At 35.7% G+C, this 26,012-nt stretch overlaps 2 protein-coding genes across 2 annotated transcripts; both read right to left on the bottom strand.

Moving 5' to 3' along the window:
* Positions 1 to 1,010: 1,010 nt before the first annotated feature.
* LOC127129063 (uncharacterized) lies at positions 1,011 to 2,460 on the bottom strand. Its single transcript, XM_051058381.1, has 2 exons — positions 1,335 to 2,460; positions 1,011 to 1,238 (listed from the first exon to the last, which is right to left on the bottom strand). The coding sequence occupies exons 1-2, from the start codon at positions 2,412 to 2,414 to the stop codon at positions 1,188 to 1,190; spliced, it is 1,131 nt and encodes a 376-aa protein (XP_050914338.1). The 5' UTR covers positions 2,415 to 2,460; the 3' UTR covers positions 1,011 to 1,187.
* Positions 2,461 to 3,740: 1,280 nt separating this feature from the next.
* Positions 3,741 to 16,640, bottom strand: LOC127126223 (metal tolerance protein C2). The gene is made up of 10 exons (XM_051055108.1): positions 16,166 to 16,640; positions 15,158 to 15,266; positions 14,720 to 14,759; positions 13,814 to 13,890; positions 6,038 to 6,126; positions 5,822 to 5,891; positions 5,659 to 5,697; positions 5,362 to 5,512; positions 5,154 to 5,243; positions 3,741 to 3,996 (listed from the first exon to the last, which is right to left on the bottom strand). The coding sequence occupies exons 1-10, from the start codon at positions 16,569 to 16,571 to the stop codon at positions 3,895 to 3,897; spliced, it is 1,173 nt and encodes a 390-aa protein (XP_050911065.1). The 5' UTR covers positions 16,572 to 16,640; the 3' UTR covers positions 3,741 to 3,894.
* Positions 16,641 to 26,012: the final 9,372 nt, after the last annotated feature.

Consider the following 26,012-nt stretch of genomic DNA (forward strand, 5'->3'; position numbering starts at 1 on the left):
TCTGTTGAAGACTACTCTGGATTTTCCTGCGACTTTCATTTTCATCAATGGCGCTAATGCAGAACACCAAAACCCCAAAAGTAATGCATTGGTCATTACTTTTAACTATGAAACACATTTCTCATAATGTATCAACTATCAAATATGCATAAACTATGTATTTCAATACCTAATCATCAATTTCTATAAATTTATATAAAAATTCAAAAAAGTTTACAATAATCAAAAACTTACAAGAAGTGAGGAATCTTTGAAGTTGATGTAGTTGAATGAGCTCTTTGATATCGTCCGGTGAGGATTGAAGAAGCTTTGATTTTATTTGATTGATTTTGAGACAATGTGATTTTGAGAGGGTTTTAGAGAACAATTTATTTTTTTAACAAATGAGGAAGAAGAAGGATTTTTACGCGTTATATACAAGCAGTGGCCGGAGATGCATCTCCGGAATGTTTACGAAGATGTACCTCCGTAATTTTTTCATATTAAGTCAGATTTCTAATGATTTATGGTGTGCCCGAAGATACATCTCTAAATTCTAAAAATATTTTTTTATTTTCACGTGATGCCCTAATAATATATTTTTCTTTTTGTGTGTGTCTTTACTTTTATCCATTATCTATGGTCCAGGGAATAAAACATATTTTATTTTCTAGTATGTGTAATAGGATAGTACAACATCCATGAAAGACAACATGGCCCTTAGACAGCATTGCAAGAGCTTTCGCAGACCTTGACAGCTTTTGCTCATCCTTACCATTTAACGTGACAGCTCAACCGTAATTCCTTGCTCTATAAACGTCTCCAACTCAATGCCAGCGCTCAACCCACAACCTCATCTAGCATCTTCTGACTTAGAGCTTGTTCGGAGTTGGTCTTGCTTAAATGTCGTGACAGTGCTTGTCATATTTGCTAATCAGACACACTAAAAATAAAGTAAAATTAAAATATGGAGCACCTACTATACTCACTAATGTGGAAATTTACATAGAAATGACTATAAATGCCTCAGATACAAGTAATTCATCCAACTATATAGTGTATAGGACTAGAATTTACATGTACAAAAGTACTTTGCAGGAACAAACTTGACATTAAACTACATGTATCTTTCAATTCTGGTGAAATTTATTAACCAATTTGTTAACAACTCTCATATATTGTGTGCCTTGCGCATACTTGTGCTATTGCTAAAGGCAACAAGTTAGAAACTTCCTCCAACCTGAATGGTTCTTCTTTTCCTGCAAGCATTAAGAATATGACATAAGTATATTCTTCTGTGTACCAAAAACTATGTAATGTCTTGAAATTAAGAAATTTAATGTAGTTGAACTTACTGTCTCATCTCTACTAGTTGTTTGATCTTTAACAGACCATTTAGCCAATTGTTCTTTACGATTTTTCACTAACACTTTTTGACTTGAATCTTCAAATGCTGCATTCACCTTATCTTTGTGCGAATGATTTTTTAGCCAATAATTAACTACACCGTTTGTTTCTTCTTCACCTCGCCCTGAATTGCTAGATACAACACTTTGGCTAATATAATCGTTATTAACTTCTTTTCGAACCTGACTTCTACGATCGTGATTTGTCGAATAAGACTTATTCAAATCTATTGAAAAATAGGAGTCACTAAATTGGTTACTTGATAATGGTGGACTTGTATCATCAGAAAGAGGAGTCATTTTATCGCGAAGCGGAGTTTTTCCTTGGAAAATCTCTAAAGAAACAGAACCAGTGCTTGTTATTTTTTCTGTTTCTTGTAATCCAAGTTCGACAATCATAGCTTTTTTTCCATTGCCTGTGCTATGTTTTCTCAATGGACTAAACAATTTCTTATTCCATCCCGAAACTGCACTATGAATTCTAACTCCACCACCAATATTCTTGACTGCACAAGCTATATGTATATCAAATTCACACATGTTGCACCTATAGAGCCACCCTTTGTAACTAGGTTTATCGCATAGATCACAGAAGAAATCATAAGGCGGAGAAAACTCGAGCTTTATTTTGTGTGGATGTTGCGCGATCGAAAGTGAGAGAGGAAGTGTGATACATATAGAATGAAAGAAGATGTTGCATTCAGCGCAGTGATAGCAGAAACCAGTGGCATGTTGTTTACACGCCATGCAGTCGACGGTGGATTTTGTAGCGGGCGATGAAGGTATAACGAGGAGGAAGAGATCGTGATTTGGATGGGAAGGGTGGTTTGTGATTAAGGGTGTTTTGTAACAGAGATTGTGGAGATAGAATGGACATGTTTTGCAGATGTAGTAATGTTGTTCATGTGTGATTGTTTGGTTGCAACCGGAACAGGTTATGTTTTTTGTAGAGGGTGTGGTTGTGTGTTGCAAAAGATGTGGATGGCTAAAGTGAGAAACTAGTGAGTTTTTTTGTGTTGATGATTCCATTTCTGTTTTTGTGGAAGTGCTTCTAACAATAGAGTTAGTTCTCTTTTTCTACTGTTGAACACTCCAAAGTTTTTTTATAACCCAATTTTTGTTGAAAAATAATAGGTTTCAATTATTGAAAGCAAGCTGGAATGAGATTATTAATAAATTTTTAAATTTCACCTCTTTAAAGATAAATAAATAAAATTTTGTAATTTCGAATCTAGTTAAATATTTATCTACGGCTATCAACTAATTTGGTTAGACTTTGTTTGTTGTTTGTGATTGATGCTTTTCGGAGCAATGTAATGTTAGGGACATGTGGATGATTGTTGGGAAGTCCGGAATTATGATGTTAAAATTTGTCATTTGTCAAATAGAGGTTAAAAGAAATAAGATTCCTCACATTTTAGCCGGTGGAGTTGGATGCTATTTTCATTAATATTATTTTAATAAAATTCATACAATAATTTTTTTTTAATCTACTTTAATTTGTGTAATATAGTTCAGACTTTAAATTTATGTTGGCCTTGTTTGTTGAGAGTCACGAAAGGTAAGTCAACTAGTAATAACTAGCATAAGGATAAAACACTTTGCCAAAGAGAAAGCTTGAAGCTAAAAAGAATTTGTACACACAATAAAAATGAATATCAATTGTATTAAGTTGAAAATTTTACATTCATTTATATTTTAAATTATTGAAAATATAGAACTATTTTTTTACACCTATATCTAAATGTATAAATACTTTCTTGAGGTATTTTTTATTTTTAGTCCCTATTGGGGCATTTGCTAAATGCTTGTCCATTAGCTTCAAAGCTTCAAATACGAGAAAACAAATAGTTTTAGATTTCCTGATCAACTAATTTTTACATACATAAAACCTGATTCAATTTTAAATAATTCATTCATTCAAAATTAGTTTATGTCACTACATAAACAAACACAGGCATGGCTGAATATATCAACATGTGAAGTACTAATTTGATGATATGAAGGCCTCATTGAGTTATATGAATCATTTTGAAAGAAAGATTGTTCCCAGTAACCCAGTTGTTGATAACTTAGCCATATATGTTTTATCTTTAGTTAATCCTTATAGTGTTTAATTTGAAACATAACTTTATCCCTGAATGAAGATTTTGTTTGCAACCCTGGCATTCACGTGGTAGTAATTAGTTTATTGTTAAATAATAAATAAAAGGTACTTATCATATCTCAGTTCAATGTGTTGGTCCAATACTATAGTATCCTTTGTTGCTAGCTTCTACTTACAATCAAATTTTACACTTTTTTTAGTTTTCAAAATTTATTAAAATTGATTGAATTATTATTAAACTCTGTCTATTTATCCGTTAAAAAAATATGTTGAATGCAACTATTTCTTAAATAAGAAGTTATGCTACTATCATTTCGGCAGTAACAAACAAAGACATTAATGTGCATACAACTCTTGATAATAATTATAAAAAGATGAAACTGTGTTGAGATAACCTAATCATCAAGCATAATCAATCTGCACCGTGAGGTCTTGCACACCAAAATCATGGTATAGACGATGCACAAATTCTAGAATTGGTCGATCATCCACTCCTTTCTTTACCTGTCGGTATACACTACAAAAATCAGTATCTACAGTGCAGCTACTTAATACAAAAAGAAAAGGAAACATGCCATACTACTAACGTTTTCACATTTGAGCGCACTCTTACAGTGTGAAGGGTGTAACATATTTGCTTCAGCGGCTTCTACGGTACGTCGTCTTATAGGTGGTGTATTGTACATATGGTTTAATCGGAAATAGTTTAAAGGTGTTTTAATGTGTCTAGAATTACAAAGTTTTTCATTTTGGTGAATTTTTGTATCTCTCCATGACTCCATTCTCAAACTCATTAGTTTCAACTTGTTTCATTTCAAGTTGGCGATCGCACTCAAGCCATATGCAGCAATTCAGTTAACGAGGATTCTTTCTCGGCAATGAGAAGCTGTGACTCAGTGTCCATGGCAATTAATAACAGAACCCTTGTGGAGGGATTCTGTGAATTGATCATTTCTCGTGGTAGCACGAGAAACAGGGACTATAAACATGATTGCTTCTTTTCCTTGAACATAGGGTTTTCTTCAACCGCTCACAATCTTTGATTTTTTTCTGGAACCAAGCCCTACACCAAGAAAACTTGTGCAAGAAATTCAACGCTCCCGTCAACATTGAAAAAGAAAACAGCCAGCAGATGAATGTTATCGTCTATTCCATGAGGAAGGCCTTTTTTGCATGGCTTTCGAAGGTCAGAGTCAGCAATTTGCACGGCTTCGAAAGCACTAGGTTTTTAAGTATTATTACTCTTAAATCACTTCTTTTATTTTCCAAAAGAGAAAAAATTGTAGAGGCTTATTAGAGAGAGGAAAACAACAGGGGTGGGGCTTGACAGTGGAGTGGAATGGGGACAAGTAGATAGCAGCAGACCCTTGCTGGGTTGGTTTCTGTCATGCCTTTTTGTCTTCTCTCTTTTATATGTTGTTTTCAAGATTATAGTTCATATGAGATATACAAAAAATCATAGCTCAGAATGAATTCATGAAGTAAATTTGGGGGCCACGATTAGGGTTGGAGTAAAGGGTGGCATTATGGGGATGCTTCGTAGACAGTCATATTTTCAAGGGTTGTCTACAGACATACTGTATGCTAATAATTAATCAAGTTTGAGATTTTGCTCCTCTTAGTTGAAGCGACAAAGGGAAGGAAAACAAATAACAAACTACCTGCATCGACAGTGAACCAATCACACGACCGGGCACCAATTCCCAAAAACGGGCCTGGGATACTTCCAGTACATCTTCTCGAGCAGAAATCTGAACAACATACAACATACAATACTTAAAAAGTAAAAGCATCAATGCGGAGCAGAGACCACAATCACCGAGCTGCATGGGGGTATAAGCACATATTTCCCAAGAAAAAAGTTATAACCTGTCTCAAGCATTTGCTAAAAGCAGTAGTTGGGATGCTGGGAGGTGCCATTTGGAGCAAGATACCACCAGTGGCCCTAAAGAGAGGCAAAACTAGAGTAAAAACTGCAACAGAAACGAGCCCCAAACACAACACTTCTGCATTCTCAACCCTATAAAAAAAGGAAAAAGAAACAAGTCAAATTACAATAACTGAAGAAATTGGGTTAGGAGGCTGAGAAATTCATTTTTCTTCAAATGCATTTTTAATCCTCATCTTTCTCAAGACCAAATGGACATAATATGAAAAGGTATTTACCCGATGGACAATAACCAGGATGCCAATATCAAACCTGCACTGAGAAACCATTGAAGTATATCAGCTTGATATGAACTTGTAGAGGAAAAGAAATGCATCAAAATTGAAGGGGTTTGAATGTTATTGTCACTGCACAATGACAAATAAATCCAAGTATATCTACCTGCGAATGGAATCTGTAAGAACGTGCAGAAAAACAGAGTGGCAATTCATATCTTCTGCATTTCTGTAAGCTACAAGATGAATTCCAGAATAGACAGATAAAAGTTGTCATGCTCAAGGCTCAAAAGGAAATATCAAAACACGAGCATCCCTTTTGAAAAAGGCAAAACATTAAATCCTTAATCAGGTGAATCTTAAACACGCGACAAATACAAACCAAGATTTATCCGAGCATAGTTTCTAAAGAACCACACGCCAATGAGATTCACAAATAAATTGGTCGCTGCAGAAACATTCAAGTAATGCCTGCACACAGAAAACAGTCATAAGAAATACTAACTTAAAATTAAAACTCAAGAACCATATTTTTAGAATGAAAAACAAATAATTTAGATAAAAAATCCATTTCCTTGATGAACCTTAAAATTTGGATTGGACCTAACTCAACCTTAAAAAACCATCTTGTAAGGTGAGAATTCCTCCACTTATAATCATAGGTTTAGGCCATCTCTCATCCAATGTGAGACTCTTAACACACCCTCTCGCACCCAAGACTGAACATTTGGAACCTGACCCAGGTCAACAGATATCAGAAACATGATAGTAAGTTGCTCAACGGATCTTTGATGGTTCTGATACCATCTTAAAATTTGGGTTGGACCTAACTCAACCTTACAAACTTGCTTGTAAGATGGGGATTGCCTCCACTTATAAACATATTCAGGAAATCTCTCATCTAACGTGGCATTCTTAACAGAAAGAAACAAAATTTTAGATGCATGTGATGAAGACGGCAGGAAAATCTAGTTATTGTATTTGTAATTTCAAAGATTCATAGGTCTAGAAGCCACTCTTTCAAAATCCTAGACATTTATAACAGGCATCCTAAAGCATGTATTTAGTAGCATTGTCTTTTGTGGGCTATATTTTGTGTCCTTTTCCAAAAATTAATGTTGTTACTTAATTGTTTTATAAGTGTTAGGGTCCTTTGAAGATTCAGATAGCAGAAGGGGAATTGTGTCTGTCAGTTTATTGATTGGAAACAAAAGAAGGTACCCCAGAGATTCTAATCTCCTTTTACTGGCATAACCCAAACCCAGTTAAGCAAGTTCAAAAAGCCAAGATCAATTAAAATGCCTTAGGGAAGATTATTTATAGCCTCCCCGAAACACATATACAAACTAACAGCCTGACTAACAAGTAACAACTGTCGACCTAACTGGCTTTATTCTAACTAACAACTCGAGCCTCACTATAAAACATGAGGCTCAATGAATACTTCTAATCTTCTTCATATAGTAAACCCTTACCACATTTTCAGTAGAGGTTGTGACCTTAGTCCTTACAATTAGACAATAGTTATTTAACTTTGACATTAGTTAGGTAACTGGCTTTATTCTAACTAACAACTCGAGCCTCAGTATAAAACATGAGGCTCAATGAATATTTCTAATCTTCTTCATATAGTAAACCCTTACCACATTTTCAGTGGAGGTAGTGACCTTAGTCCTTACAATTAGACAATAGTTATTTAACTTTGACATTAGTTAGGGAACTATTTGGTCTCTTTCTCTTGGGTGTGATGCCTAGGCTAGTAATTTTAGGTGTTTATAGGTTTATATGTTTTGCCACTTACTTCTCATATTTTATTATTTGCTTATTATTTTCATCAACAATCATTTGAGCCCTTTGGCAGAAAGCTTTAAACCTTCGCTTAGTCAAGTCTTCAACTATCCGTTGCTTGAGTTTCCCCAAATCCAAGCCCTCGTCATAATGCATGAAAACCAGCCATGTCCACTATCCCATGAGTCATCGATTCCCCTAAATCATAATCTTGCTTCTCTTGAGAAAACCCTAGATTTGATATTTTCAACCCTATCTTTGCCTTTACTGCAACACATGTGCATAAATAGACAACTACTGGAAAATATAAAATACCACAGAATTGGTTTAGTATAGATGGAACTTATGCCCTTCATCCATCAATAATATCACTTATTTTGAATCATAGACACACTGAAATTGAAGAGGTCAGAAAACATGCATATGGATAAACAGACAATTCAATCCTAGCACTTCGAATGTTAACTACTATAATCATAGCAAACCATAGTCTTCTTAAATGGGAGTGAAGAATAAGAATGGAACGAAATATCACATCAACAATGATAGACAAACAGGCAATGAAAAAAAACAAGAGGAAAATGTGGCTGATCAACATGTGTTGCACATAATTTACTAATTCATGGGAATTAAGAAAAGGAGAAGACTTAGACACAATTATTTAGGTGTGGTTTTTACTATTTTCCAATGAAAATATGACAAGTGTATAATTTCCTCCTACACATATGCAATTTTCTCCTACACAACACATGCAATTTCCAATGAAAATCTACACTTGTCATATTTTCATTAGAAAATAGTAAAAACCACGCCTAAGGAATTGTATCTAAGTTTTCTCCTTAAGAAAATTTGTTAATTTCTTTTTTTTCAATAAATTTGTTGATGATTTGTATTTTTTATCCAAAATTTCCTTTGAAGGTATTTGTTGGAAAATATATTATTTCCGGTTTTATTAGTGTCTTTATTACTACCTTTATTTTTCTTTATTCTCCATTAAGGAGAAAATCAATTGTAATAATTGTATCTTCACTATAAAACCAGCCTAAGGCTGACAAATAAAATATAACAGCTTTTACCTATTTTTTTCAATATGATCAAGAGGGTTCCCCATACTCCCTCAAGGTCACTATCCCTAAAATGAATGGGAATAACTATAATGAATGGGCTCAAACCGTTCGATTGGTATTGGATAGCAAAGGAAAAATTGATTTCTTAACAGGAGGAGTAGCTGAACTAGCAACAGGAGACCCTCGTTACAAACAATGGAAGTCGGAAAACTCCTTGATTATTGCGTGGCTGGTAAGCTCTATGGAAACTGGAATAGATAAGCCTTACATGTTTTTACCTTCCGCAAAGGATGTGCGGGAAGCTGTTAAGGAAACATACTCTGATATTCAAAACTCCTCTCAAATTTTTGATTTAAAATCAAAGTTATGGCATGCGAAACAAGGTGACAGGAGTGCAACTGCTTATTACAATGAACGGTTAACATTGTGGCAAGAGTTAGATCTCTGTTATGATGACAATTGGAGGTGTACAAAAGACAGTATTTTGTTTCTCAAAAGGCAAGAAAATGATCGTGTATTCATGTTTCTCGCTGGGCTCAATAAAGACCTTGATGAGGTAAGAGGTAGAGTTTTAGGAAAAGTACCATTGTCAACTCTTCGTGAAATTTTTGCAGAAATAAGAAGGGAAGAGGCACGGCAAGGAATTATGATGGGCAAGACACCACGAAATTTTGAATCTAAAGGCTCGGCTCTGGCTACTAGGCACCTTGACGAGGGAAGAAGGTCAGACAAAGTTCCTTGGTGTGATCACTGGAAGCGTGAATGATATACACGTGAAACTTGTTGGAAGCTCAAAGGCAAACCTCCTAACCGGAAGAAGAAAAATGGTCGTACATTTCAGAATTGTAATTCTGATCAAGGGCAGCAACCTCATCCGTCTCAATTTCCACTCACTACGGAGCAACTAGACAGACTGTGCAAACTCCTCGAGTCTCCAACCCCTTCTTGTTCTATAGCAACAAAAGGTAATTCTGCATTTCTTAGTGTCAGTCCCAGTCATACTTGGATAGTAGATTCAGGAGCCTCGGATCACATGAATACTTTGTTCTCTTCATATAGTCCATATGCAGGTAATCAAAAAATAAAAATCGCAGATGGCTCTTTTTCAACCATTGCAGGTAAAGGGTCAGTTGTGTTGTCTCCAATGTTAACTCTTAAAAATGTCCTTCATGTTCCAAATTTATCTTGTAATTTAATATCCATCAGTAAATTAGCCCAAGATATAAATTGTCAAACTAATTTTTTCCGATGTCACTGTGTCTTTCAAGATTTGAACTCGGGGAAGATGATTGGCAGTGCTAAGGAGAGTGGAGGACTCTACTACCTTGACATTGGATCTGCATCACAACTACCTTCAAAAATAATAAGTTCCTGCTTTGAGTCTTTTTCTATTTTGAATAATAAAGATGACAACATTATAGTATGGCATTAGTATGGCATTTAAGATTAGGTCATCCTAGTTTTCGTTACTTAAAACACTTGTTTCCTAAGATATTTCACAATAAGAACTTTTCTTCGTTTAAATGTGAAGCATGTGAATTTGCAAAGCATCATCGTTCCTAGTTTTCAATACAGCCTTATAAACCATCAAAACCGTTTTCTATTATACACAGTGATGTTTGGGGCCCTAACCGTACAAGTACACTCTCTCTCAAAAAATGGTTTATCACATTTATAGATGACCATACAAGTACACTCTCTCTCAAAAAATGGTTTATCACATTTATAGATGACCATACAAGAGTATGTTGGGTGTACTTGTTAAAGAAGAAATCAGATGTTTGTCAGGCTGTAAAAAAAATTGTTTTAATGGTGCAGAACCAATTTCAAACAAATATCCAAGTCTTTAGAAGTGATAATGGCAAAGAATATTTTAACATTATCCTGGGTGATTTTTTTCTAAAAAATGGGATTGTACATCAAAGTTCATGTCCTAATACTCCTCAACAAAATGGAGTGGCCGAAAGGAAAAATAGACATTTACTAGAGGTTACTAGAGCTCTACTTTTTTTCAAATAAAGTACCAAATTATTTGTGGGGCGAAGCTGTTTTAACAGTTGCGTATTTAATTAACAGAATGCCCTCCAAAATTCTCAATTTTCAAACTCCTATTAATGTCTTCAAAGAATGTTTTTCTAGTACTCGTGTTTTAACTGATCTGACTTTATAAATCTTTGGTTGCACATCCTTTATTCATGAACATAAAAATGTTGGGAAACTTGAGTACGTGCTATAAAATGTGTCTTTGTTGGATACTCCCCAACCCAAAAAGGATATAAATGTTTTGATCCAAAAAATAAGAAACTATTTGTCATTATGTATGTTACATTCTTTGAAAATAAACATTTTTTTTATGACATTCATCTTCAAGGGGGGGAGATAAACGAAGACTCGTTTCAAATTGAGGACATGAGTTTTTTAAATAACTTATCTTTGCCAATATCACAAAAGTCTAAGATTTTTACACCTGCACCAACAGAAAATGGTCATGATTCTTTATCCGATCCTACTCTTGTCATGAGTAAGGAACCTTGTGAATCCGAGCCTACATTTTCTCTTGTAGAAAACAATGAGAATCCTGAAAACAATGATAATGATGATCTAATTGAAATTCCACAAAATAATGAGTCACTTCAACAAAACAAATTTGAATTAGGAAACAGGACTTGGAAAGGAAAGGTTTTTGTGAAAAAGCACCATAAAAGAAAGGACAAGTCCACATCTCAACACTGCCAGGAATCTAAACCGGGGAATGATCAATTTCCTAACAAAAGAAAAGGTAAGTCTATCTTTGTTTCTAAGAGTCGTATTTTGTATCCTGATATAGATGATCATGTTGCCATTAGAAAATCTGTCAGATCTTGCACTAAACATCTCATGTCCAATTTTATATCATATTCAAATTTGTCTTCATCTATGTCTGCCTTCACTTCAAAATTGTCTAGTGTAGAAATTCCAAAAAGTGTACAGGTTGCTCTAGAAATTCCAAAGTGGAGGGAAGTTGTACTTGAGGAGATGAAAGCTCTTGAAAAGAACAAAACTTGGAGTGTTATGTCACTACCAGATGGGAAGAAGACAGTTGGATGCAAATGGGTGTTTACTGTGAAGTATAATTCAGATGGGTCAATTGAAAGGTACAAGGCTCGCTTGATGGCAAAGGCTTTACTCAGACCTATGGTATAGATTACTCAGAGACATTTGCTCCTGTTGCAAAATTGAACACTATTAGAATTCTTTTGTCTCTTGTTGCTAACATGGATTGGCCTTTGCATCAGTTAGATGTTAAGAATGTCTTTCTTAATGGCGATCTAGAAGAAGTATATATGGACATTCCTCCTGACTTTGAAAACAAATTTGGATCAAATGTGTGCAAACTAAATAAGTCTTTGTATGGATTAAAGCAGTCCCCTAGAGCTTGGTTTGAAAAATTCACTCAGTCCATGAAGAAACAAGAGTACATCCAAGGACAGGCTGACCACACCTTATTCACAAAATTCTCCCACGATGGGAAAGTTGTTGTCCTGATTGTTTATGTTGATGATATTGTCCTTACTGGAGACGATACAGTGGAAATGGCAAGAGTAAAAGAGAAATTGGCAGTAGACTTTGAAATCAAGAATCTGGGATTCATGAGATATTTTTTAGGTATGGAGGTTGCTCGGTCAAAAAATGGTATTGTGGTTTCACAGCAGAAATACATTATAGACTTGTTGAAAGAAACAGGAATGAGTGGACGTCCTCCTGCAGATACCCCTATGGATCCTAATGCTAAACTTTGGGGAGAAGGTAATGTTTCTGTTGATACTGGGAGATATCAGAGATTGGTTGGGAAACTGATTTATTTGTCACACACCTGACCTGATATTGCTTTCTCAGTTAGTGTAGTGAGTCAGTTTATGCATTCTCCTTTCGAGGAACATCTTGAGGCAGTCTATAGAATACTGAGATATTTGAAGGGAAATCCTGGAAAAGGATTGTTTTTTAAGAAGACTAGTAAAAAAAAATGTGTCTATCTTCACCGATGCCGATTGGGCAGGTTCAATCACAGATAGAAGATCAACCTTTTGATATTATACCTATGTTTGGGGTAATCTTGTGACATGGAAGAGTAAGAAACAAGGAGTTGTAGCAAGGAGTAGTGCAGAGGCCGAGTTTAGAGCTATGTCTCAAGGTATTTGTGAAGGATTATGGATCCTTAGAGTCCTAGAAGAACTTAAGATGAAAATTGAGCTTCCATTGAAATTGTACTCTGATAGTAAAGTTGCTATTAGCATAGCTCATAATCCAGTTCAACATGATAGAACCAAACATATCGAGATTGAGCGACTCTTCATAAAGGAGAAGTTAGATGCGGGAATCATATGTCTATCTTTCGTGACTTCAAGTCCACAAACTGCGGATATCCTGACCAAAAGTTTGGCAAGGCTTACTTTTGAGTATTTGATAGACAAGTTGGGCATGATAGATATTTATGCACTAACTTGAGGGGGGTGTTGGAAAATGTATTATTTTAGTGTCTTTAATACTACCTTTATTTTTCTTTATTCTCCATTAAGGAGAAAGTCAATTGTAATAATTGTATCTTCACTATATAAATCAGCCTAAAGCTGACGAATAAAATATAACAGCTTTTACCTATTTTTTCCAATAGTATTGAACCCACCAACTAACTTTTTGTACCTAATTAGCTTGTATTAGGAGTTATCAACCCCCCTTCTTCCCCAATCTTACAAAAGAGGAATGATGAAGTAATTAGGGGTATTTTGGTAAGAAAATACTTAATGTGATCCAATTTAGAAGGAATCTTATAAAAAGGAACAAACAAATTATCAAATGAGTCTTATAGGAGGGATCGGAGGGAGTATAACTTAAAACAAAACTTTATAATGGTCAAATATCAGATAGAAGAAGAAAATTATGAAAAAGATGGAGTGAAATCCAACCAAAAAAATTACATAATAAGATGTACTATTGGACCCACGGGTTACATTACATGGCCTGGGATATTAAAAGTTTATACTAGAAAAGAAATAGAGAACAAGTAGCAGCAAGGTGATAGGAGGTATGCGCATGAGGAGGTATCATTGTATTTAATTCTGTTCTGCATTGCTGTTTAATACAATTCCTTGTGTCCTTTCAGTCTATTTTCTAAGAAATATCACTTCGCTTTTTGTTTTAGCTGTCAATTTCCCTAATACAATTGTTAATATCTAAAACAATAGGTCATATCTTTTGCTGCTTGATATGTAAAATACTTGATAATAGTAATATAGCATAAACAATCATTGCAAACACAAACTTACTTGTGTTCTGATTCATCTTGTACAAATGCATGAAGTGCTTCAACTGCTAGGGAGAATGACATAAACAAAAGAAACAGCTGTCTACACATGCAACCGAAGAAGAAAACTCAATATGTTAGTGCACATAATGTAATGTAGAGAGTAATGATGCCATGCACCAAACACGAGATAAAAATAGAAGTTCACTACAGTTTACTTGAATCACAGTCACATCAAATTCTGTTAATACCATGCAAGTGGTCCCTTAAGGACACAATGAACATTGTAACATCCAATCATTGATACACAGTATAAATAAAAATATTGTATGAGAGCTTGAGCATAAGTTCTCTCTATAATCAAAATGGGAATGATGGTAAACTCTGCATAAGCTGCTTCTATAACTATCTTGGAGAGCTTATGAACATAAGCTAAAAGTAACTTATTGGCATGTCAAATTATTGAGTTCAAATGACTTTCAGAATAAACCGGTTTTGCATTAGTGTCTAATGAGAGAAAGCTCACTATTTTTCCATTTCATATCATTAATTCCTAGATGCAGTTACAAAAGTAGACTGACGTGACAGACCAGTTGATTTTCATTGGACGTTGGTTGAAAATTAGCTTGCATCGCATGCCCATTACACTATATTACTTGCGTCAGAAAATAAGTTCAAATAAGCTCTTTCATATGCCCCCTAAACCTCCCGAAAGATTCAGAAGACCTGACCTGAGATCTAGCCCAATTATATGTCCAGTTTGAGATGCACATGCATCATAGGAGGTAAGAGGATATGGATATTCTTTAAACGATTACTTGTTTTATTGTTCAAACATCTAAATGCAAATTGATGACAGCATCAGGCAACCAGTTTACAATGATACAAGGTAACAAGTGCAGCAGAAAAGGGAATGCGGAATACTTACAGCATTTGTAAATGCAGACAAGACTTCCAGTCTTTTATATCTGAAATTAAAGTACATCAATAAAACCATTAACAGGATTGAAATGATTACCCAATCAGTAAATAATAGTTTCAATAATATCTTTAGTAACAAACATACAACAATACACACTCATATTCTTGCGTGCAAAACATAATCCTTACAATTTGACTCAGACAATGGGGAAAAAAATCATCTTATACTAAATTACAGGCACACACAGACTCGTAAATATGTGTGCTGGGGAAGTTTGAAAAAAGTAATTACAATATTGATGATAACTATTTCCAGAAGAAGTACTCTATCCCGCTTCCTAATACTTTACACAGCATAATTCAGTTACAAAGTAAATATGTGATGTTACTGTACCTACAAACGGTCCTGCATTGCGCAAGACAATACATGAAACAAAAATCTCACCCATAAGTATAAACTCCATCAGGTTTTTTTCTAGACGCCCCCATAACAAACAATGAAAACGTGAGAAGACCGCATCCAAATGTCAAGTGAACTGCATCAGACACCAAACCTAAAACGGCAATAGTAATAAATTTAAAAAGTCAGCAACATATTCAATTTCTGATGAAATAAATAAAACCATAAGTAATAAGCAAATGTTTGAAAAAACTTATACAAATAGTTCATGATCATAAGTTTATAAGTTGTTCTTAGCTTATTTTCATTGCTTATTTTGATAAAGCCACTCATAGAGCTTTAAAAACAGCTTATTCAAAGTTTATATGTAATTTACTCTTGTTTTTCTCCATGATATAAACTAGGGGTGGCAAACGGGCATGCCCGCCCCGTTTAGGCCCGCCCCGCAAAAAACAGGGCAGAGCGGTCATATTTAAGGATGTGGACCTAAAACTTAGGCCCGTCCCGCAAAAAAAGTGAGGGCGGGTCAGGGAAAGCCCGCGGGCACTCTAAAAATGCAAAAGTTTATGTAAATACTCATGCCCGCAAAAGCCCGCGAAGAAAAAGGGGCGGAGCGGGGAGGACACATTAGAGGGTGAGGGCCTAAATTCTCGGCTCTCCCCGCACTAAAGTGCGGGCAAAACGAACATGCCCAACAGGTTGGGCCCTATATTATAAACGGCCTATGCAAGATAAGCTTAGGCTTTGTTTGGATAAACAGTTTAATTACACGATCATAATACATTTAATCATATAAGTGCATATGTATACATAAGTCCATGTGTATGCATAAGTTCATGTGTATAAGTTATCTCTATCATAAAAGCCAAAATGATCAAATTATTTTTATATAAGCTATAACTTGTTCAATTCAGTTTTATGGAAATAAGCTGAAAACAACTTATGGCTTAAGTTACTAAGTAAACTCAAATAAGTAAATCCAAATATACCCTAAGCAAACAATTGTTAAGACTAAAAATGAAAATCGAAATAGAGTTGAATATAGAATCTTACCAACACGGCCAGTGAAGAGGCCAATGAGCAACTCAACAGTAGAGTAAGCAACATTAAGCGAGATCATAAAAAACAATCTCTTCATATACCTATGACCAGCCCTAACATTTCGAAACAATGAGAAAACAAATGACAAAAACGACTGTTTTCGCGGTGAGCCGGAAGGTGTGTCGTCATGGCCGGACCAGTAGTGGTGGTGCGGTCCAGAAGAGGGGATGTCAATGCTGGAATCAGTTCGTGAAAGAAAGGGTTTTCTGAAACTCGAATCGGTTGAATCAGAGGAAATCGGAGTGCGAGGTTGTTGAAAGGAAGCTTGGCGTGAAAAGGCGAATCTACGATCGTTGGTACCGGTGAAGCCGAAATCGCCGTTGAAAGAACCGAGAGTTTCTAACGCTTCCGTCGACATGGAAATTGGAAATGATGATTGTTGTGTCGCTGAAACCTTCACAGTACCAAGTCAAAGTAAACTTTTATTAAAGCTATAAGCGTCCATTTTTATGATATTTTTATATTCTCTTCTGAAATACACCGACAGTGTAAAAAAATTTACACATTAAATTATAGACGTTGGATATTGAAATAAATTTTATTTTTATTTTAAAAACCTATAAAATAATACAAATGGGTGATGTAATGAATCGATAATGTAAAACTTTTTACACTGAAAGTGCATAGTAATTAATCTCATTTTAATTTATTTATCAATCTTTTAGTTAAAATATTTTTATGTATTTCAATTCAAGAATTATTATTAATAAATATATTTTAAATTATAAATATAAAATTGATTTTTTTTTAAAATAACTAACATTTTTAAATTAAATACCAAAATAACAAATATTTCAAATAATCTAATATTTTTAAATTATATACCAAAATAACATTTTTAATATAGGCGCCACTAGAATTAGGCATGTTTGTATGTGAGATCATCACAAATGGTGCAGGCATATATTCAATAGAAGCATTTGTCACATGCTATGACTTCTGCTTTGTTTATATATTCTTTATTTTAAATTATTTTTTAACAATAAAGAAAGGTGAAATAAAATAGAAATTAAAATTAATTTGTAATATTATTTCATACAATTGAATTACGTAACGATTGAATAGAAAATTAATGATCCGGTCGATTGTAACGTCCTCCGATTTCACATCCTAACGCATTTGTTTGTCTTCAAGGTCTCTCACAATTTCTCTGAGGTGTTTGGGGTCTCCTAGTATTGGTCTGAGGCAAAGGTGGTTGGTGAGAGGGTTCTGACATATTTAAAATATTTCCAATCATTTTTCCCCATGAGTTGGGGGTTGCGCAGTCGAGTTTGGTGTCCATGTTCTCATAGTTGGGTCGGGCTGGATGGGTTACGTGTGGACGGACATGTTGGTTAAATTAGGACATTGAATCGTTTTGGAAACGAAGTAATGGTTCTTGTGCTGTAAGAAAGTCATATGGTAGTTGGGTGCTTTGATGATGTGATGTTTAGGTGTATATTGGTGGAGGACTGTGGTGGAATGGGATGGAATCGTATGAATTATCGGGGCTATATGGTTGTTGATGGTATGGGTCATGCTCTTGGTTTTGTGTTTGGGTGTGTGCCATAAATTGGTTGTGGGGTTGGATGGTTGGTGGTTGGGTGTATATGGTATGGTGACTTTGTGAGGTTGTTTATTGGCTTTATGTGGATTGACATTGTTATTAGGTTTGGTAATGGCGTGGGGTTGGTTGTTGGGTGGGGGTTTGTTATTAGGCATGTGATGATGAAGCTCGTTGGCGTGGCTCGATCAAATACATCGGCTCAGACACAAACTGTGTTGTCGTAACTGACTTATACTAATTGATATAATTTTGAGTTGGTCTAGCACCATATATGATAGGATCGATTAAGATGTGTCAATGTTGATTCCTCAATTAACGACACATCTCTTTAACGAAGTCTTTCCAATTGGAATAACCACATTAGTCATCGACTCTTAGTTGATGTCAGTCTCCCAAACACGTCGGAGGGTCTGGAATTTGTTGTTGTATACCGAACTGCAGTTTGACATGGTCACTATGGTGCATCTCCACAGTAGTAAACCTGATGATTGGTGTTTTTGTTGTCCAAACTACAGCATCATCGGGGTTAACTTGATGGTCGAGACCCAGATACGGCCTTCAGACAAATTGTATAAGAAAAATACATGATTAGAAGGTTTATAATTTGGTAATATTAAAACCAAATTTATAGTCGTTTAGTTGTAATACAGTGTTTGGTCTAAGGTGGTCTAAAAGATTATGATAGACTACTATAACGTGTTTGGGACATCTGTTGTAGTTCATCCGCAAAACAAACCACCTAAACCAAAAAGATAGAAAATAAATTATTTACACTCAATTGTTGGTCAATGGCTCATGAGTGCGGAGGTTATATCATTGATGTGCATAAAAGTTGTTTCCATGTTCAAATCCAATGAAAAACATGTGTTTTAAGGATTTGATTTTGGTGTCTCAAGGTTGAAGACGAAAAACATTGCGTGCATTTTGAATTTAAAACTATTTGTTGTCTCATTCTGATTGGTCAGCTTGCGCGCGTGTTTTCATTTTGGATTTTGTTTTATTATTTATTCATTGGAAGTGCTTTTGATACACCAAGAGTGCTTGGCTCAGTTGGTGAGGTGGTTGACCCTAAGGTTAGGGGTTCAACCCCCAACTTTCCCACTTTGCTTCATTTTATTTCCTTTTCCTTTCTTTTATTATATTTAACCCCAATTATTTCCTTTTTCATTTCATTTTTTTACCACTTATTTTTATTCTATTTTAAATATTTCCAACACAAACCCTTCTTATTTTTTCCTCTTATAGTTTATTATGATTTGTTTCATTTTATTTGAGCATTTTTAATTGACTTATGATGTCTTGAACATTGGTAGCTAATGAAGTCTATTAGGTCATGATTATGGTTTGATTAGGGTTGACTGAACCTTCTATGTTTCAAATATATTAGTGAATGATCAATGAATCATTCATGATACTTTGAGACATATATAGGTTGCCTCTATATCAACCAAACTTGGATCATTTGACACATAGATGAAGCTTTGCTTATATATACCTTAACTTGTGATTTCATTTTATTCATTTTGTTCCTATTATTTATACTAACCATCTAACTATTGTGTTAACTTGTTCATATTATACATTAGTCATTGTATAACTTGTCTAACTTAATCATTTAACCCACTCATTAATCTTTAACCCTTGGGTTATAGAATCTTCCTTTTGTCAAGCTATTTATAGATGGGCTTTGAGTTTACATAACTTTCATTGTTATAAATCTGTTGTAAGTTGATCATTGATCATCTTCAATACTTTGCATTAATGATAAGTTATCCCCTGATGCGCCATATTTTGAATCGTTTGACCTAAGGATAGATAATTCTCAAGATTTAACTTATACATACTACTAACCATTATCATTACTTCACTAACTTTGATTATCATTAACCATTGTTATTGTGACTTTATCATTATTACCTTGTGATTTACTTTTATGTTAATGCATTATAATTTATTTTATATCACTCATAATCATTTTATAAACTCATCATGCATGTTTATTTATTGTTATCTACTTTATCATCATCATATAATTTAAAAATAACAAAAACATGATAAAGTGATAAGACCAAAAAGATTCGTGCCACTTGTAATCAACTCGGACTTATAGGATCTCACTTAGGACCTTTGTTTGGAGGACCTTTACACATATTGTGATACTTTACCTTTGACTTTTAATTTCATTTGTAATTTACATACATGTTAGTAAGAATGGCATCATGGCACTATCCTAGGGAGACATGATTGTAAGACCATTATCCTTTGTCAACTTAGGTCACTTTTGCCTATACAAGACTTTCTCTTGGACTACCTCACAATGAGACCATTTAATTTCTTGTTTGGTTACTTTGTATATCCGTTACATCACCAATTTCATAATCAAATAAACAAATAATTGATTCAACGTCAAGCGACATTTTCATAATCAAATTCGAAATACAATAAGACTATGATTAGTATTGTGCGACACAAGCCTTAAGTGGTGAAGAATAGATCTTTCCTACCCTTACTCTGGTTATTTTGGACACAAGATGCTTGGCTTGTTTGTCTAGAATTTTCACCTTCACCCCTAGACTTTAATGCAATCTAATCACAAACAATCTTTTCATAAACACTTCTTCAAGGTAAAAACAACATAACCCATCAAACTCATTTTTGCTCCTTAGGGCATCACTCCGAAAACCCTTTTCTTAAAGGTAAAATCAACCAACACGCAAACATTTTCTACTCCGAACTACAGAGCTCTGATTCTTCATCACTTGATGAATGATACGTAGGCACAAGGGCCACAATCCTTGGCGAGCACAATAATAAAAGCCCAAAAAATCTTATTCTTTCACACTCTTTAGAAAATAAAAATAATAAATAGATAAATATCCATATACGCAGACAACCTAAATGGTTCCCATCGAGTACCATGGACGTGAGAGGTGCTAATACATTCCCCTTGCGTAACCGGTTTCCGAACCCAGATCTCGATTGCGAGACCGATTCTTTATCTATATCTTTTTGCACTTCTTGTGCACATTTTCCCGAGGGTTTTATCGACTATTTTCCCCCTCCTCTCCCATGGAGGAAATACAATAAAATTCGGTGGCGACTCTTCTGGTTTTGCCTTTTCTTTCTCTTTGAGGAGGCAATTCTTTTTCTTAGTCCGTCTGGTTACTTCGCTTCGAAACCTCGGTAGCGACAGCTGGCGACTCTGTTGGGAACCTTGTTTCCCTAAGCAATTCAGACCTAGTTTAGGTTGTCTTTTCCATGTACAAGGGTATTTATCTGTTTATTTGTTTTTCTTTGTTTATATTTATATATTGCTTTCTATGCTAACCTATGTATACATTTCTTTGTTGGTCCAAAACTTTGGCTTCATGATGAAGAACAAATGGTTAAATAATGATTACAATTAAGCCTTGTGTGATACACTCTCCACCCGAGTCTGGGAGCTTGCTTGAGATCGGAGAGGTTGAGTAGTACTGGTCCCCGGGGAGCTTTCCTCGTGAAGGGTCCTACGAGAACCTCACTTAGTGGTACTCTTTTAAGGGTATTGATGATCATCGAGGTTTCGGTGTAATCATCCTTATTTTCATTAGATTTCTTTACCCTAAGATCCCTTTTGTAGAAATTATAGCCTTGGCCAGCCTAGACTGATGGTCGTGTAGGATAGGTCCCCGAGGAGCTTTCATCGTGAGGGTCGATACGAAGATCTCACTTAGAGTAGATTTCCTTGATGGAGTTATCGCCTGGAAAGTAAATTGACATAAGCAGCAAACAGTCAAGGGAGTCCATGACTCTAAGGGAAATGTTTTATACCCAATTTTACAAAAGCCCTAGATCATGCAAAGCGAGAACCTTGGTCTGAAATCAATCATTATTAAACCTCAATCCTCGTCATAGTGATCCCAAATTTTGAACCTTGTGCCTGAGTTCCGTGGAAACTAATAAATCATTCACTCAAGCATTCATGAACATTCATAACATTATTTAATCACCAAATAAATAAAGCTCTTAGCACTTCATGGTTTAACGCAAGAAATACAAGACTTTTTGCAACAACAATCGTGGATCCTACATCAAGGAAAAGCACTTTCTCATTTAGATACAAGGGTCCGGATATTGACACTTTGAAGATCATATGCTCTAGGGTAACATACCTCAAAGATAACAAATTCAGAGATATATATGGCAACATCATAGACCTCCTGACAAAAAAGGTTGACTATGGAGAACTTACCACCTTTGCCCAATATTATGACATCCAGCTAAGATGTTTCACATTCCCCGATTTTCAACTATCCCCGGCTTTGGAAGAATTTGAGAGGCTTCTCAACCGGCCAATCAAAACTCACAATCCATTTCCTAAGTTGGAAGAAAGATTCACCTTTTCCGAGCTAGCTCTAGCCTTGGGCATCAACGCCAATGAGTTAGTGGCCAATTGGGGACTAAAAAGTATCGTTAAAGGTATAACGAAGAAGTTTCTTGAAGACCATGCCTGAAAGATGGTAAAAGAAGAAAGACTAAAATTTTGTAGTTCAACGCTAGCATTTTTTATACATGAAATTGTTCCATTCCCTAATATAGACAATTTTGTGGATCATTTGGCAGTGGAAATATTCCTAAGCAACAACCCAGTGCCTTTCTTGCTCGCAGATTTCTATCATACCTTTCATATAAGGCATGGGAAAAAAGGTGGAATGTTTCTCTGTTGTGCACCCCTCTTACACTTATGGATGAGGACTCATATGCCTCAACGAGGGGACTTTGCTTATAGCAGTATGTCATGGCCCCAAAGATTTACTTCTCTCTTCGCTAGTTCAATCATATGGTACAAGAGAGAATGGGAAACCAAGTAAGTCATCTCTAGATATCGAGGGTTCCCAAATGTCCCTCTCATAGGAACACGTGGTTGCATCAACTACAATCATGTGATACTCAAGAGATAATTGGGGTATGCTATATTGAGTCCTCCAAAAGACCGTGACCTTGTACCTTTCATTGTTAACTCCGTGTACCAACTAAATTCAATCGTGAAGAGAGTAAGAAGAGCTTGGACGAGCATGATACGAATTAACCAAGAGTGGGGCAAAATGAACATCTTAGCAAAGGAACCTTACTTTCAATGGGTAAGAGAGAGAGCTCTAATAACCAATGTGTCTCTCCTTTATGATCCTTCATCATTTCCCTTGATGCCCGAACCTGAGCCCATCTTACAAGAAGATGTGGACAAGCTTACCAACCAGATACGAGAGCTAGAGTTGGAGAACTATCAACTACGAGCCCAACTCAACCATACCAAGCAATGAAGCTTCAACTTGGAAGATAAGGGTAAGCTAGTCAGCAAGGAATTCGAGGTTAGCAAGAAAAGATTAAGGGACGCAGAAGGAAAAAGAGTTTGGGTGGGTGGTGCTCTACAAGGAGCAAATTCTGAGCTAGACTTCCACAATGACAAGTTGGATCAAGCGTACCAAACTATGAAGGACCTTGAGAAAACTGTCGAGAGGTCTAACTCAATGAAGAAGGAGGTTAGGGAGGATTATGAAGCCCAAATCTTCGAGCTAAGGACCACTATCAAGGAGTGAAAGGGTCTCTTGGTTAAAGAATAACTAGAAAGGGATAAAATCCAGTGAAGGTTCTTACGCGAGCAGTTCAACCTTGGAAGAGCTTGCGAGCAAATCAAGAATCTAAATATGGAAATATACGATCAAGACTACTTGGAATTGAAAAATGATTATAGATATTGGGAAGAGAGGTTTCATGGGGCAGAAGCTTCAATGGCTCAAAGGGATGAGATCATCCAAAACCTCCAAAACCTTTACAATGAATGGAGAGACAAGTATGCAAACATGGTTGTCCTGACTAATTATTCCCTCCAAGACTTTCCTGACAACTTGAAAGATGTTGATTTGATCATGTGTCCCGAGAACACCCATGAAGAAGTCTTCCATTTCGTCAAATTCTGCAAGAATACAATGGCAGAACTTATCACCGACATTGGGGCTCTCCGCAAGTCTCAAAGGGTTACCTTTAGGGTCGATATTTAGTTTACATGTTTTGTTCAACAACTTGTATTTTTCAATTTCCAATGTACTTGTGCTTGTATTATTTTCTTTAAAGGATGAATAAAGCTTTGTTGATCTTACTATGTGTGTATTTCCTTTATTCTTGAGTGAAATGTTTAAATCGTTAAGTATTCCATGCAATAAACCACACAAATAACTAAGAGCTTTAATAAACAATAAAACAAAAAAGAAAATATCCATGCATCATTCGCATTTTCAAAACCAAAAATAAAAACTCATTGTCCATCTTTCTTGATTAGAAACCAACAAGCTGACTTCCCGACAACACTATAGCACGTGCCACAACCAGTAAGCTATCATGGACCAGTTAGAGCAAAACCAAGCAGCCCTCCATGAAGAAGTATCCCTTGTGAGAGCGCAAATGGGACAGTTAATAAAGACAATACAAGCCGTAGCCCGTGGGCAAGAGATAATGGCAAAGATGTAAGAAGAAATGAATCAAAGGGTCGGTGTTGCCACTCCTATTCCTACTGACAATCCTTCTGTTGTGGAAAATCACATGCCTTCCCATGGAAACATTCTAGTCCAGATTCCAGAAGGAGCATCCGACGGTGTTCCTCCACTTGTTCTTAATCCTCCTACCATAGAAATTGATGACCAACAAAACGCTCTATTCATTCTGAGAGTTGCCTCTGTGTATGATGCCTTTGACCCTGCTACCAACAAAGTAGAAAAGAAGGTCAAAGCCATTAAGGATAAGTTAAAATCAATGGAAGGTTCTGATGCTTTAGGCTTGGACGCGGTTGAAATGTGCCTTGTCCCCAGTGTGGTCATCCCTGCCAAGTTCAAAGTCCCAGATTTTGAAAAGTATAAAGGGGCCAGCGACCCAAGGACACATATCTCTGCATATTGTAGAAAAATGATAGCTTATTCCAATGATGACAAACTTCTGATGCACTTCTTCCAAGATTCCTTGAGTGGAGCTTCCCTAGAATGGTACATGCAACTTTAGGGGACTCATATACGGACATAGAGGTAAATGACTGAGGCCTTCCTTAAACACTACCAATACAACACTGACATGGCGCCTAATCGCACGGAGTTACAAAATTTGACTCAAAAGTATGAAGAGACTTTTAAGGAGTACACATAATGGCGGAGAGAACTCGCCTCAATGGTACAAGCTTCATTGTTGGAACGTCAATTGGTAGATATGTTTATGGGAAATCTTCAAGGCCCTTATCTAGAACGAATGGTTGAAAGCACATCATCTAGTTTCTCTGATCTAGTCCTAGATAGTGAAAGGATCAAGAATATGATAAAGATGGGCAAGATTCAAAATGTCGCAAACGCGTCCATAGTATCCAAGAAGCCCTTTGTAGTATATGGAAAGAAAGGGGAAGGTGGAGCCAATGAAACTACAATGGGTAGAGAAATATCCCCAACATACTGTGTCCCATATCAACAAGTTTCCACAGTGGCGCTAGTTCTAAATCAACAACCATTTAATATCCCAGTTCAATAACATCAACAACATCAACAAAAACAACCATGACAACCATATCAAGTTCCACAACAAAATCAACAATGTTATTAACAACAACAGTAGCAACGACAACGACGTCTTGAGATAAGGTTTGTTCCAGTACCCATATCGTATAGCCGTATTTTTCCATACTTGTTACGAGGATACAATTAAGGGAGTTAGGACCACCCATAACGGTCTTTCCTCCCGGTTATGATGGCAACGCCCGATGTGAGTTCCATTCAGGCGCTCCCAGTCATTCCATCAAAAACTATAAAGCCTTAAAGTATAAAGTTCAAGATCTAATAGATTCTAAGGCAATTTCATTTACGCCTAACGACCCAAATGTAAACAACAACTTGATACCACCCCATAACAAGTCAACTGTGAATATGGTAGAATTTGACAATCAAAGAAGATTAATGTCGTATGTGGACGAGTTAAAAACACCCCTCATTGAGATCAAGAACGTTTTGATGAAGAACAATGCATTTTCTGTCTATAGCGCTGATTGTGAGAAATGTCTAATCAACTCATAACAATGTAAAGCTTTTAACTCTGTCATACAAAGATTAATGGACCAAGGAATCTTGGTGGTAAATCATCTGTCCACCAAGGAAGATGTGTCCACTCTAGAAATCCAATATGATGAAGTCTTACCTCTACAAATATCATATGATCTATTACAAATGACTATCTCTACAAGTCTCG

This window comes from Lathyrus oleraceus, chromosome 3 (genome assembly GCF_024323335.1).
Source record: "Lathyrus oleraceus cultivar Zhongwan6 chromosome 3, CAAS_Psat_ZW6_1.0, whole genome shotgun sequence".
In the NCBI taxonomy this organism is placed as follows: Eukaryota; Viridiplantae; Streptophyta; class Magnoliopsida; order Fabales; family Fabaceae; genus Lathyrus; species Lathyrus oleraceus.